At 37.6% G+C, this 15636-nt stretch overlaps 3 protein-coding genes across 4 annotated transcripts; 2 read left to right on the top strand and 1 right to left on the bottom strand.

Annotated features, from left to right (window-relative positions):
• Positions 1-7309: 7309 nt before the first annotated feature.
• On the top strand, positions 7310-7921 carry LOC147505445 (uncharacterized). Its single transcript, XM_086605550.1, has one exon. It carries the CDS (start codon positions 7310-7312, stop codon positions 7919-7921), a length of 612 nt encoding a protein of 203 aa, XP_086461676.1.
• A 1863-nt stretch (positions 7922-9784) lies between these two features.
• LOC147505446 (uncharacterized) lies at positions 9785-12115 on the top strand. The gene is given in 1 exon segment (XM_086557978.1): positions 9785-12115. A coding segment is annotated over 1 exon segment (1386 nt). The 5' UTR covers positions 9785-10485; the 3' UTR covers positions 11872-12115.
• Positions 12116-12498: 383 nt separating this feature from the next.
• On the bottom strand, positions 12499-15558 carry LOC147505447 (K(+) efflux antiporter 2, chloroplastic-like). 2 transcript variants are annotated; one of them, XR_015193322.1, is made up of 4 exons: positions 14931-15558; positions 14348-14422; positions 13395-14194; positions 12499-13287 (listed from the first exon to the last, which is right to left on the bottom strand). XR_015193322.1 is itself a non-coding variant. In XM_086557979.1 (4 exons), exons 1-4 carry the CDS (start codon positions 15084-15086, stop codon positions 14072-14074), a joined length of 270 nt encoding a protein of 89 aa, XP_086414105.1. In that variant the 5' UTR covers positions 15087-15531; the 3' UTR covers positions 13776-14071. The 2 variants fall into 2 exon arrangements, 1 of the variants encoding a protein (XP_086414105.1); XM_086557979.1 differs by lacking the exon at positions 12499-13287 and having other exon boundaries at positions 13776-14194; positions 14931-14987; positions 15072-15531.
• Positions 15559-15636: the final 78 nt, after the last annotated feature.

Genomic DNA, 15636 nt, shown 5'->3' on the forward strand with positions numbered 1-15636 from the left:
GAAGCAAATGTGACAATGGATACGCTTTCTGACAATGTTAATGAGATGAACCTATCTGCTGTGGTTTCTGAATCTCTCATGATTGGAAATGAAAAGGAATGGTGGGTGGATACTGGTGCTACTCACCACATATGCTCCAACAAGTCGATGTTCACCACTTATCATGCTGTGGAAAATGAAGAACAACTCTTTATGGGAAACTCTTCTACGTCCAAGGTTGAACGCAAAGGAAAGGTGGTGATGAGGTTAACTTCTAGGAAGGAACTAACTCTGAATGAGGTGCTCTATGTACCTGACATTCGCAAGAACTTGGTTTCTGGGTCACTGCTGAGCAAGAATGGCTTTAAGTTAGTCTTTGTTTCTGATAAATTTGTACTAACTACGAATGATGTATTCGTGGGTAAGGGCTATCTTCAGGATGGGCTCTTTAGGATGTCTTGTTTTACTATTGTGCCAAAGAGCGCTAATAAAGTTGAATCTTCTATTTACTTGATTGAGTCTTCAAATGTATGGCATGGTAGATTAGGACATGTTAATTATGATATTTTGCGTAGATTAATTAATTTAGACTATATACCAAAGAAAAAAATAGACCCACACCATAAATGTGAAACTTGTGTAGAATCAAAGTTGACCAAATCATCCTTTCATTCCATTGAAAGAAGTACTGAACCTCTAGACTTAATACACACAGATATATGTGATCTTAAGTACGTGCAAACTAGAGGTGGTAAAAAGTATTTCATTACTTTTATTGATGATAGCACTAGATATAGTTATGTTTACTTATAGAGAAGTAAAGATGAGGCAATTGAAGTGTTCAAACACTATAAAAATGAAGTTGAAAATCAATTAAGCGAAAAGATTAAGGCTATAAGGAGTGATAGAGGAGGTGAATATGAATCACCTTTTGAAGGTTTCTGTTTTGAACATGGAATCATTCATCAAACTATGGCTCCTTATTCACCTCAATCAAATGGTATTGCGGAACGCAAAAACCAAACTCTAAAAGAGATGATGAATGCTATGTTGTTAAGTTCTGGTTTACCCCAGAATTTGTGGGGGGGAAGCTTTGCTTTCCACCAATTACATTCTCAACAAGATTCCTAACAAGAAGACGCTTAAAACACCATACAAATTGTGGAAAGGTCATCAGACTTCCTACGAATTCTTAAAAGTGTGGGGGTGTCTTGCTAAAGTGGAAGTCCCTAAACCTAAGAAGGTGAAGGTAGGACCCAAGACTATTGATTGTGTATTCATTAATTAGATATGCAAACAATAGTAGTGCATATCGTTTTCTCGTTCATAAATCAGAGATTCAAGATATACATGTTAATACGATTATTGAGTCAAGGAATGTTTCATTCTTTGAAAATTCATTTCCGTATAACATGTGTATAGAGCCAAGTTCAACAAAGAGAACTTTAGACACTACAACTAGTAACCATCCTACACAAAGCAAAATTGAGGAGGAACCTAGACGTAGCAAAAGGTCAAGAATGGCAACGTCTTTTCGACCTGATTTTCTAATATACTTGTTGGAAAATAATCCTCAAACGTTCAAGGAAACAATGTCATCTCCAGAAACTACTTATTAGAAAGAAGCAATAAATAACGAGATTGAATCCATAATGCAAAATCATACATGGGAATTGGTGAATTTACCACCAGGTTCCAAGACTTTGGGATATAAGTGGATATTCACAAAGAAATTTAAGATTGATGGATCAATCGACAAATATAAAGCTAGACTTGTGGTCAAAGGTTTTAGACAAAAAGAAGGATTGGATTATTTTGACACTTACTCTCCAGTTACAAGAATAACTTCCATAAGGATGCTAATAGCAATAGCATCAATACATGGATTTGAGATACATCAAATGGATGTAAAGACGGCATTCTTGAATGGTGAGTTAGATAAAAAAATATACATAGAACAACCCGAAGGGTTTATTGCTCCTAGACAAGAAAGGAAAGTTTGCAAGCTTGTTAAATCCTTATATGGATTAAAGCAAACACCTAAGCAATGGCATGAGAAATTTGACAATGTAATGTTGTCAAACGGTTTCAAAATAAACGAGTGTGACAAGTGTGTCTATGTCAAAAGCACTCAAAAGGGATGTGTCATTGTTTGTCTCTATGTAGACGATATGCTAATTTTGGGTAGTAATATGGATGTCATAAAATCTACCAAACAAATGTTGTCTAGTAAGTTTGACATGAAAGATTTAAGTGTCGCTGATGTTATCCTAGGAATTAAGATCTCTAGGACGGAGGATGGACTTGTTCTATCACAATCTCATTACATTGAGACGATTCTTGAAAAGTTTAAGAAATATAACATCACACCAAAAAGGCCACCAGTTGACGTAAATCTTCATTTAGCCAAAAATACTGGAGATAACATATCTCAACTAGAATACTCTCATATACTTGGCAGTTTAATGTATGTCATGAATTGTACAAGGCCTGACATAACATACTCTGTGAGCAAGCTAAGTCGATATGCGAGTAATCCTGGCAGAGATCATTGGACTGCCATACTGAGAGTTTTGGGATACTTAAAGTATACTCAGAATTTTGGTCTGCACTATACAAGATATCCAGCCATTCCAGAAGGGTACTGCGATGCTAATTGGATATCTGACACTAAATACTCAAAGTCCACAATTAGATATATCTTTACACTTGGAGGTGCAGCTGTTTCTTGGAAATCCTCAAAGCAAATGTGCATAGCGAGGTCCACTATGGAATAAGAATTCATAGCATTGGACAAGGCTGGAGAAGAAGCAGAATGGCTTTGAAATTTCTTAGAGGATATTCCAAACTGGGCTAAACTTGTGCCAGCAATGTGTATACACTATGACAACCAATATGTTATTGGTAAAGCATAGAGTAGCATGTATAACAGGAAGTCTCGACACATACGTCGTAAACATAACACCGTTAGACAATTGCTCTCAAATGGAGTTATCTCAATCGACTATGTAAGGTCAAAAGATAACATTGCGGATCCACTTACAAAAGGTTTAACAAGAGAGCAAGTTGAAATATTATCAAGGGGAATGGGCTTAAAGCCTTTGAGATAATCAACCAAAAGTCATCATAATGGAAAAACCAACCTAGTTGACTGGAGATCCCAAGATCTAGGTTTAAAGGGCCAACTAAATTATGTTTGTGACTCAGTTAGCACTGGAGATGAATATTATACTTTAACCCATTCCTATATAAGACAGTGTATATCTGTCGTGAGACCCAGGATAAGTCAAGCTTTTAATGATTTATTATATCTTATGTTATCCAAGTGGAGTATTGCAGGATACTCTTTATAGAAATCACCTATGTTAGTGCGAAGTGGGGCCGCTTCTACGAGAATTTTAAAGGCAAATATCTCAAAAGCACTATCTGAAACCAAGAATTGTTTAAGGCCAAAATAAACACAAACGTGAGAACCAACAGTATTCGAGAAGGTACTACGTGAATATGATTGTCTAGGTTTATACAAACGGTTGACAGTTCAAGGACATTAATTGAAGTCTACTGATCATCCAATTAAATCCGATCGTCTTTCACTAAGGCAAGTTCAAGGCCTCCCATGCTACTTGACCTGATGCGGTATCTTTTCATTTGTAAAATAACAGAAATCCGATGTTTATGATAGAAGAAGCCAAATTTTCATTCATGTGGGGGATTGATAGAAAAATGAATTTGCACAAATCCATTAAAATATGAATGAGTAGTTTGTCTCCAAAGTTACCCCAGTTGAGATGAAATGGGTTTTTCTTAAAACAGTACATAAAGTGAGAAAAACTTTTTCAAAATGATGCACTTGTTCGAAACAGTGCATTATGCCGAAAATGTGTGACCTTTCAAAATGTGCACTGGTTTGAAATAGTGCATCATGCCGAAAAGGTGTGACCTTTTGAAATAAGCACTGGTTCGAAACAGTGCTTTATGTCGAAATGTTGTGTCTTTTCGAAACATGTGACTTTTCAAAGAGTTGCTTACTTTTTTCTAAGAGTCACTATGTTGTTTCGAAAAGGCACCACTCACCTATAAATAGTGGATGAATTTGGAGAGAAAGACAAACCAGATCACACAGAGTTCTGATCTTTCTCGTCTCCCTCTGTTCTTAGTCAAATACTATGTTGTGTTCATTGATTCTATAGAATTGAAGTGCTAGCTTTCTATAAAAGGAAAAATATTCTATCTTGGGAGACAGTTTCCCATCAACCTTCAAGCACCGTGAGGGGAAAAATCTGTCTTAAGGACATAGTGTATCTACACTAGGCTCGGATTTAATTAAGAAGTACAAGACACTTACAAGACAAAAGGTTTGTATAGTTTGGTAATTGGTAAAGAGTAAGTACAATTAAGTTATATATTCCTAACAGAGACCAGGCAAGTTAACATAGTATCACCTGGTATAGTTGAATGTATCTATGGAGTAGATGGCCAAGGAACTGCGGAAACATCGGTGGAGAATCCCTTAGTGACTCCTCTCCAACAAATAAGGCTGAACCATCCAGATGCAGAATTGTTTTAGGTATAGAGGAACTTATTTGAGGCATTAGCTAACATGGAGGATGATTTATCTGATGCTGAACCGGAGCTATTTGGAGATAACAACATTAGTCCTGTTCCTGAGAGGGCTACCCCAGTGAGTACCTCTGTACAAACTAGGGCCCAAAGGAAGGAAAGTGAAAAACAATTAACTACTACTGGGAAAATAAGCAGGGGCAGACCAAAAGGAAGTGGAAAGAGGAGGAATCATTAACTCAAACAAAATAATTAATTTTTGCAGTTGGAATGTTAGGGGACTGAACGAGGTTATGAAAGCGAAACAGATGAATAAGTTTATTACAGAGCATAAGATAACATGTATGGGTTTTCTGGAAACAAAGGTTAGAATGGATAGATTCAGAAGTATAATAGCGATTGTTTGCCCAGCGTGGGAAGTGGAACATAATTACTTTAGTCATGAGTATGGTAGAATATGGCTTGCTTGGGATCGTAATTTTTTGGATGTGCACAAAGAGGTGGAGGGCAGTCAGTTTATCCATTGTAAGGTTACCCTCCTACAATATGGATTCTCTTGTTTTGTTACTATTATATATGCGAACAATAAAAGACATGAAAGATTGATTTTGTGGGAGGAGCTGAAGACTATCAGTGCTAGTGTGCACGGACCTTGGTGTGTAATGGGGGATTTTAATAATGTGCTATTTTCTCATGAAAGAATAGGCGATAGAGTTGTGCACCCAAGGAAAACCCTCCCTTTTGCAAATAGTCTGAATGTAGCTGGGTTAGTTGACCACACAACATCAGGATGCTTCTTTACCTGGAATAGTGGAGGGGACAGTGTTAGAAAATGGTCAAAAAATAGATAGATGCCTAGTCAACTATGACTGGTTTTCTTTACAGTTGGCTACAAAGGTGGAGTTCCTCAAACAAGGATTATCGGATCATTGCCCTTTGGTGTTGACTTTTCTTTCTACCTTTTGAAGTCACCCCCCTTTTAGGTTTTGTAATTTCTGGATGCTTCATCAGGAATTTGCTAACATGGTGAAAGATTGTTGGACAGTAGCAGATCATGGTAACCTAACTTTTATGCTAACAAAGAAACTGAAGAGCCTGAAAGTTGTTTAGAAAAGGTGGTCACGGTCTGTCTGCAGTAATACTCAGAGGATAGTCAAAGATACAAGAGAGGAGCTAGAGGTCATTCAAGATCGAAAGACTCTAGCAAAACCCTTTAGACTGTTCTCTTAGTGCCCAAGAGTTCCTAGTTTGAGGAAAGTTGTGTGAGCTGCTCAAACTAAAGGAAGCAGATATATACCAAAAAATAGACATAGATTGGATGGTTTTTGGATATAAATGCAGCAAGTTTTTCTTCAATTCTTTGAAGGAAAAAAAGAGGAGAAATTATGTATGGAGTGTGATTGATGATCGAGGAAACTCTAGGGAAGGAAGGGAACCAGTAGCAGAAGCATTCTTGAAATACTATAAGGAGTTGCTCGGGGAGTCGTCAAATGCATCTTGTGACTCTGAGTTCCTTAACAATGCTACAAGTGTGTTTTTAGAATCTCAAATATCTGAGTCTGAAATAAAAAAGCACTATTTGGAATGGAGGATAACAAGTCACCAGTCGATGGGTTTAATGCTTGTTTCTTCAAAATGTGCTGGCCAACTATTGGGGATGATTTCATACGAGCTATCAAGTATATATTCACTCAAAAGTAGTTGCCAGGAGGGATAAATCCTATGTTGCTATGTCTTATTCCAAAAATGAAGAATGCTTCAAATGTTAGCTCCTTTATAACATTGTATATAAGTGTGTTTCAAAAGTTCTAACAAATAGGATGAAAACTTGTATAGCGTCATTGATTTCTACTTCCCAATCTGCATTTGTACCCGGGAGGTCTATCTAGGATAACCTTCTCCTTGCTCATGAATTGCTCATAGGATATTCAAGGAAAAAAAGGCAAAAAAGATGCACTATACAATTGGACATAAAGAAGCATATGACTCAGTCTCTTGGCTAGCGCTAAGAGCCATTATCTAGAAGTTCAAGTTTCCCCCTCTTTTCATAGATTGGCTCTACATGTGTTATGCCTCTCCTTCGTATTCTGTGATGGTAAATGGCACGCCAGAAGGGTATTTTAAAGGACAACGAGGACTTCGACAAGGTGACCCAATTTCACCATATATGTTTGTTCTTATTATGGAAGTGTTGAGTGCTCTTCTCCAACAAGGGCTCCAGCTGAAGTTGATAAAAGCCCACTCAAAGTGTAAAAAGCTGGAGATCTCCCACATCTACTTTGCAGATGATATCCTTCTTTTTTGTAAAGGAAACATGGAATCTATCCTAACTATCAAGGATATCTTAACATCCATCTCTAAAGCTACGGGGCTAAGCCTGGGTAATGAAAATACTACTCTCCTTACAAGTAGTATGTCAGAAGAGGAAGGTCGAGAACTAGCAGCAGCCATGAACATCTCGATTATCTCACCACCAGTAGCCTACCTTGGGCTTCCACTGACTGCATCAAGATTGGGAATAAGAGATTGTCTGCCTCTTATAGAGAAAATCACTAGTCACATTTCAAACTGGAAAAATAAAGATTTGGATAAAGTGGGAAGAGTACAATTAGTCCAATCTGTCTTGTCATCATTTTAGACATATTGGGCTAAGACTTTTGTGTTGCCAAAAGCAGTATTGGATAAGGTAGGGAAGATTTGTAACTGATTTATCTGGTCAGGGCCAAAGATGGAAAGGAAGATGCACCACTCGAGTCATGCAACCCTTAGAATGGAGAAAGAGCAAGGAGGACTTGGTCTGATTGATCCAAAGTGTTGGAATCAAGCAGCATACTATGGCTTAGTGTTCAAACTGGCACATAGATCAGACAGCTTATGGGTAAAGTGGTCTTGGGAACAAAATATTAAGCACAATAAGTTCTGGACTATGAAAATACCTCAGGACTGCTCCTGGGTTTGGCAAGGGATATTGAAACATTGGGAACTCTCATGGAAGTTTGTGAGGTATAGCATTGCAACTGGAAATGAAATGAGTTTTTGGCATGATCCCTGGTGCTCGGGACCTCTCTTTTTAAATTCTCAAGCCAAAAGTCTGCTATCCCAATCTGTACCTCAGGAAGCAAAAGTGGCTGAAGTGATAACTAATGGTTGTTGCTCGCAAACCATCTCTGACTTACCCGAGTCTGAAGTGAAGAAGTGGATCCTGGATATTGAGATAAACTCTTATCTTGCTGAAAATATAGTTATTTGGACCCCGACGAGTTCAGGAGAATTCTCTATTTCATCTCCCTATGCTGTTATTAGGAATGTGCAAAGTAAGGTAAAGTGGTTCAAACTTATTTGGGGAAAGCTCTTTGTTCCTAAGCACTCCTTCACTATGTAGCAGTTATTCTCAGGAGCTTTGCCTACACAAAATCGACTAATGCCAAGAAAGGTGCTCAGCCAATCTCGCTATTGTCTATGTGATTCCTTTGAGAAAAGTTCGGCACATCTATTTTTTGACTGCTCCTATTCAAAAATTGTGTGGCAAGGTGTAAAAAAAGCTATGGGACTATCAGAACAGGTTCGTGAATCCCATGCTGAATGGTATCAGCTTATGTGCATGTGTAGACCAAACTCTATGGTGTCTAAAGTGATGAGGGCCCTTATTTGTGCGGCTGTTCAAGCCATCTAGAATGAACGAAACTGGAGGATTAAAAAGAAAAGATTTATACCTACTGAAGTGGTAAGCCTACGCGCCCTCAATAGAATAAAACTCTATCTGGGGAAAATGCTGGAAACAGTAAAGGAGGATGTGGGGTTGCGTCTGCTTCTGGTAAAGTTGGGAATAGGAACAAGGTTCAAGCAAAGGGTGGAACAATGGGTTTGGTGGCAGGCAGCACCACCTGACACCTTTACTCTAAATGCAGATGGGTCAATGAAAGATGAGAATGCTGGTTTCGGTGGAGTTTTAAGAGATAGCAACAATGAGGTTATTCTAGCGTATAGTGGAACTTCTTCTAGACGCTCGGTACTGCACCAGGAACTGCTAGGGGTAAGAAAAGGGTTGGAAGGTTGCATAGCAATGTGCTTACGGAAACTACAAGTTCAATCATATTCTATGAGAGTGGTTCAAATTATGAATAACAGTGAAAATTGACCGTGGCACTACAGGAAACTTAGTCTCCCATATAAGAATTTTGGCTATGCAGTTTGAAGATATCGAGTTTAAGCATGTGTTTCAAGAAGGTAATCAAGTGGCAGATTACCTATCAAAAGTTAAAAGCTCCTTATGTAATGAATCTATGTTCTATATCCCCCTTATGGATAAAAAAAACTCGATGAGTTGATTAAAGGGGATAAGGACGGAAAAATGTACTTGCATATTTTGGCTTAATAAAGGTTGGGGTATCCTTAACCCCTAGTTACTTAAAAAATAAATAAATAAATAAAAAATAAAATAATAATAAATCATGGTAGCACCAACTATTTTGTTTTGACATATTTACATAAGTGAAATGAAGGATTCAGGAGTGCATGGTTAAGAGGATACATCCACATCCACCATGAGACCCTTAGAGGACTAAAATATGTTTAAATATTTCTAACAGGAAACAAATATATGGCATACGTTAATTAAGATTGGTCTTCAAATTGAGTGGGATTCTTTTGAAATATTATTCACTGAACTATAAATTGTACTAAATAATACTCAAGTACGTGAGGCGTATGCAACTCATGCTAAGTCGCTCACCGGGTGTGCACTTAGGCTACCTAATGAAATTCCCTTACAACAATAATTATCTGCAAAAAAATCATTTGTAGGCCTTCTATACTCCTACCTTAATTAAGGAACTACATGTTCTTTTGAAAAATTCCTATTTCCTTTTTTTCTCTTAATATCCACATTATAGATAGATATAAATGAACAGAATAAGTTTGTGGAAATGCAACTGTTTGCTGTCCACAAGACCTCAACTGCTAATTGGTGGAGTGGCTGCCCGAAAAAACTGTTATTGCCCAAAAAAATTGTTAAACTGCTTGAAAATAGATTTGACCAATAAAAATGTGCTTTTTGTGGACAAGTCTGTCCACAAATTTGGACTCTATAAATGAATACCAATTCTTCAATTGTCGTGCAACGCACGTGCCCTTTAGCTATTTACTATAACTGTACTGGAATATTTTTTCTCTCCAAGAGTTTTGTTGTGGTTTTGGGCTTCTTGGGTTGTGTTGTGGTTTTGGGCTTCCACTTTTAATGAGAAAACGAGAGTGAAAGTTGGGTTTCATTTGTTCTGGTCGACACTCAACTGTTGCAGCCGTTAGCTCAAAATGGCGATATTAAGGAGGGTTTATTCTTCTGGTACTCTCTCTCCTATCTTGCATTCTCTTTCCTTCTTTCGTTTCAAAACTACTACTACGTATCACCCACGTCAATCATTAACCACTTCTGCCGATAAAGAGCACCTTCATTTTGATTTATTAGACAAATTGGTTAGAGATCGTTGTAAATCTGGAACCCTTGAGCTTGACGAGGCATTGGGTTTCTTTAATGAGTTGATTCGGTATTGACCGTTGCCTTCCATTCACCCTTTCAATCAACTGCTCGGAGCCCTTGTCAAGACCAAACACTATTCTACTGTTTTGTCCATGTACAATGCAATGGCTTATGTTGGAGTCCAACCGAGTATCGTGACACTTACTATCATGATCAATTGCTACAGTTATATGGGTCGGGTGGATTTCGGGTTCACAGTTTTGGGGAATGTTCTGAAACGTGGGTTTGAACCGGATGCGGTTACTTTCAATACTCTTCTCAAGGGTTTGTTTACGGAGGGAAAATCAGCACCAGCTTTGGAATTGTTCAAAAAAATGGTGGCAAATTGATATCCATGCAATGTAGTCACTTATGGGGTTGTCATCAATTGGTTCTGCAAATCATTAAATTTAGATACTGCCCTTCAATTGATGAGCTCAATGGAAAAGGAAAAACTTAAGCCGGACATCCACATATACAGCATGATCATTGACTGTCTTTGCAAGGAAAACCAAGTGTATGATGCTGTCAATCTCTTTCAGGAAATGGTTGACAAGGGAGTTGTCCCAGATGCCATTACTTTCAACTCTTTAATTCATGGACTATGCAGCATTCGTCAACTGAAAGTAGCCATCAGCTTGTTTGAAGATATGTCCAAAAGGAGCATCTCACAGAATGTAGTAACCTTCAACATTCTTGTCGATGCCCTTGCCAATGAGGGTAGGACCAGTGAAGCACTTCAGGTGTTAGAATTGATGCTTCAAAGAGGTATAACGCCTAATGTCGTCACATATAATTCTTTGATTCATGGCCTATGCATCTCCAGTAATTGGAACAAGGCAGCTGAATTGTTACACGATATGATCAGTTGAGGAATCTGGCTAGATGTGATAATATAGAATATTTTGGTTGATATGTATTGCAAAGAAGGGAAGCTTAGTGAGGCACATGAACTATTAGAGGAGATGATTCAAAGAAATGTGGCGCCTGACACTATCACATACAACACTTTGATGGATGGGTGTTGTTTGCAGGGTCAAATGGAAGTGGCTACAAATGTTTTTGATTTAATGGTGGATGCTGGTTTGGAACCCAATATTGTTAGCTATAACACAATGATTAATGGTTATTGCAAGGCTAAGAGATTAGATGAGGCTATGCAACTTTATGAGAATTTGAAGTGCAAGTGTTTGAATCCTAATGTTGTTACATATAGCACCCTTATTGGTGGGCTATGTAAGGTCGGGAGAGTTGTGAAGGCAAAGAAATTTTTTGAAGACATGCAAACTCATGGACAAAGTCCAAATATTCTCACCTATAATACTTTAATAGAAGGTTTGTGTGCTAACAGTGGTCTTTCTGAAGCCATGGAATTGATTCATTTGATGGAAAGAAATGGGTTAAGAGCTGATGTTATGATTTATAGCAATATTATTCACCACATGTGCAAAGAAGGAAAGTTGTTGGAAGCAAAGGAACTATTTTACGGCCTTTCGTCAAAAGAGGTGCAACCCGACACCAGAACATATAATACAATGATCAATGGATTTTGTAAGGAGGGGATGCCCAATGATGCTCAAAGTTTGTTCATAGAGATGGAAAAGAGGGGTGTAGCTCCAAATGACCATACTTTCAATATCATGGTTCAAGGATTTCTCAAAGGCAAAAATTTTGAGAAGGCAGTGCAATTTCTTAAGGCAATGGATGAGAGGAGGTTCTCGGCGGATGTAAATACTATGTCTATGGTTATAAATTTGCTGCCTAAAGATGAACCAAATCATGAGAGTTTGGACATACTTCGTAATTTCTTGTTGTAAGGGTGAGCTGTGGATGATATTTTCCGGTTGGGACTTTTGTTGTCAATAATGCTCTGTATGACTTGTTGCGATGAATGAGCTTTAGTTATCATGGTACATCAGCTAGCAATTATTCTTGTAACGGGTACGTCCAGCCATGTTCTTTAATTTCGTAAGTATTGAATTCTTCTAATCGATAACTTAATATGTTCTTCAATTTATTTATCATCCAGTATATCTTACCTTCAATTTAATGGATTATTACTAAGTTAATTCTTATGGTTCCCTGGTGTACTTGTAATTCTTAAAGTAATTGACTCGGATCGAGCTTAGGATAGGATGCTTAATTTTCCTAAGTTACATTGACACGGATACGTGTGTCTGTATCGGACATCGCAAAATATAAAAAAATTGAGGTATATCACATACAATATACGATATTATGTAAATAGCAGTTTACTGTCTAACATTTTTTGAGGCCCCATTATTTCACTCGGTGTTTACTGTCTACACAGGCTATTAAATTAGTGGGAAAAGGAAAGGATTGTTTTCATACTTCGTTGCCAATTTGACCATATATTGGTGGGTTTCACAACACTTTTAATGTGTCTCCCTCATTGTGTCCCATTCTCTTCATCATTTGACAGGTATCTGAAATTTTGTTTAGAGGCTCTCAAGAAGTTTAAAAAAGATTCTCCACTCATTCTTTTCATTTTGTAAGTGGTTACTACTTCGATTACTGCATTTACCGATTTTCTTGTTTTATTAATAGAAATGCTTGATTCTACTTGAACTGACATGTTTCAATCTATCGCTTAACCTCACTATCAAATGTTTCTAGTTCGATGGTGTGTGTGTGTGACACTATGACCTAATGATTAGTGGAACTTTCCTCTGAACATCGATCTTATTTTGTTGAGTGATGTGTTTTATTAATGCATTGGAGTTGTCCTGGATGCCAGAGTGTCAGATTCGTCAAAACCCTAAAAAATCAGATTCTTGGGCTTGACATTAGGTTTCAAGTAGTTTAGGGGGGAAAAAGTTTAATCTTATAATAGTATATATTATGTTGTAGATAGATGAAACTGAAATTCGTATGAAATGATCTTTGATATTAAGCATACATAGCCTTACAGTAAGACTTGCTAGGTTGGATAATCTTTAGCCAAGCTACTCACGAAGATGTTGTAGCGGCAGGAGAACACCTTCACACACTCAATGGTTGCCGACATTCTCTTTTAACTGTTAGCTTGGATAGTTTTTTCGCCAGGCTTGGATGTTGTAACCTTAGGTACCGTATACATACAGTACATTTAGGAAGACTGGGAAAAAGAGACATTTGATGGGTTCTAGATACTGATAGCTGAGAACTCGAGCCTCAACCTCCATATCTCCAGGTAACATTGTTGTCAGATGAACCCTTAGCCATCAACTCTGCTGAAGAAAGAAGCTAGAGAATTAGACGGTAGGAAAAGGTGTAACTTGCAAACAGACTCAGGATGCGCTTCTATTTGACATTGGTGAAGGAACAGATGGAACCTTACATAAAATATTTTATAGGTTTTCTGAGCCTCCCTGAGAAGATTCGTATATGCGAAATGCAGCAATGCACATAGTGAAGTTATAAATAACTGTTAATGTCGCCTGAAGAGCCACCAGCACCTATAGCTTACCAAGCTCCACCAAGTTAATATATGCTTCACAAGCTAAAAAAGCTAGGGATTGGAAACTATAGAGTAGAAACAAATATGCAAAATCTTCAATTATGTAGTAGATGCAGTCATGCAGAGCAGATGAACTATGAGAAACTCAAAGAAGCATGTAGCCACAAGAATCTAAAACTTTTTATAGGATGTTCAGATCTAAAAAAAATAAACTGAAAGAAAAACAGATTAATAAGAGAGACGTTTTTTGTACAGTTGGCGTTTATGATGTCTGAACTACACTTTTCATCTATAAAAGGTTTAACTGAAACCAACCTAGTATAACACGTTCTTTTTAAGAACAAAATGAAAAAAAGCACAGAGAGAAAAGAAGAAGATGCAAAATTGCAGCAAATTTCTCAGGCAAGTAGAAGAATTTTAATTTTAATTTTGCTCTTGTATCCTTTTCTTTTTCCTCCTATATATTTCTATACAATTACAAGAATTGAAACAAATAACCAGCTATACAAAGTCGCCACATTCTCTGTTGCTCTGCTTAGTCTGTATTGGGTGACTATTCATATTGCCAGTGTCCCTTCAGTAACTTGATTCTCATCTGAAGAATCCGAGCCTGAAGTCTTGGGCTTAGACATGACCCTTGCAAATCCATAACCAAGAGAGCTCCCACTGGCTTCACATAACTGCAGAGATGAACAGTAACGATAAGCCTTCTGATACAGAGACATGGTCAATTCTAGTTTCCCCCTGCCTTACAATCAGGAAAACAGGACAAAAAAAAGAAGGTTCGCTTGACTAATAGCAAATACAAGTACATGGCTTTGCTAGTTGTATACCTCAGTTAGCTCAAAGAGGTGGCGGGTTCTGAACTCATTGATCGTTGCTGCAATTTCCAATGTAGGCAACTTAGCCTGAAAATGAAGCATAAGTTGAAGGAAGATGCTCGTTAGTACGGAGCCAATGGAGGTATAGATACCCTACAGGCACTACCTGAAATATCAACGTATTGGCCACAGATAGCCGATATTTTCTGGTCCTCCCAACACCGATATAATACTCTTGACCACATTTTCCAAAGAACCGTTTACAATAGTAAAACAGTCATCACCACCTTTCATTTCTTGTAAAAGTACTAAAGAAACTGAAAGTTTGTAACCATTATAGTCTCCTTTCACTTTCACTTCCCCCACCCCACAAAAGCAAGTATAGTCTCTTACCATAACCATACAGTAAGGCAAATTTTATTTTCTTGTGCTAGTACTACTACTAAGAACAACATCATCATCAAAAACAATAACAAAATGACTACAACATCGCTAGTTATAACGATTTGAAAACAACCCAACCACATGAAATTTAGAGTTCTTTTCTCATTCAGAACTTGGAAAAAACATTTTATAATGTACCGTAGCTGTTTACCTGTGCAAGAACAGCTGCTGCTAACTGTAGACTCGGTTCCAAGGTCTCTGGAACAACCTGAAATTTATGTTAAACCAGAAATGATCAGTTTAGTTTGGCTTAGTCAAGCCACTAGGTTTACTAAGTATAAGATCAACATACATAAAGAAAGAACATGTTTGGAGTTCATAGAACTCTGTAAATCCCTATTTTTTATTGCAGAGGCCAGGATAAATATCGCTGTTGCATCCGCCTTCTCCAAATTGACACCATGATCAACATCGTGGGCACGAACAAATGTCTTCACATTTGGGAAATACTTGCTCAAAGCCCAAACAGTTGTATAATTTGCACCAAGAGTATCTAACGTTATTGCAGCAACACAAGCTTGTTCGGCGCCGATTTTATGAAGGACCTAGTTAAGGAAATACAGCAGGAGAAAGAACAATAAGTCAAAGATAGTCTGACAACAATTAACATACATTTAGCTGATGTTACCTATAAAAAAGTTTAATGTAGAATAATATCAAAATGTGTTATGCAGTCCGGCATTTGTCTTCCTTTGGTATTAACTCTCAGTTGCATGGGCTAAAGTATGTGTGTTGGCGTCTATTTCAATAAGAATAGGATTAACGGACTTGAAATTCCCTTGTAATAATATGCAAGTAAATAGTTATTTTAGACCACGACAAACGGATGAAATACAGTGAGCATATTTATTGATAAC

Source organism: Coptis chinensis, chromosome 4 (genome assembly GCF_015680905.1).
Source record: "Coptis chinensis isolate HL-2020 chromosome 4, ASM1568090v1, whole genome shotgun sequence".
In the NCBI taxonomy this organism is placed as follows: Eukaryota; Viridiplantae; Streptophyta; class Magnoliopsida; order Ranunculales; family Ranunculaceae; genus Coptis; species Coptis chinensis.

Bases quoted from the DNA above. Each gene is read 5' to 3' on its own strand.
- LOC147505447 (XM_086557979.1), bottom strand. The intron at 14,423-14,930 runs GTAAACAGCTAC...CTTCATTTTCAG, and splicing joins CAGCAGCTGTTCTTGCACAG to GCTAAGTTGCCTACATTGGA. The intron at 14,195-14,347 runs GTATACAACTAG...TCATCTCTGCAG, and splicing joins ACCTCTTTGAGCTAACTGAG to TTATGTGAAGCCAGTGGGAG.
- LOC147505445 (XM_086605550.1), top strand. From the start codon at position 7,310: ATGGAGAAAGAGCAAGGAGGACTTGGTCTGATTGATCCAAAGTGTTGG.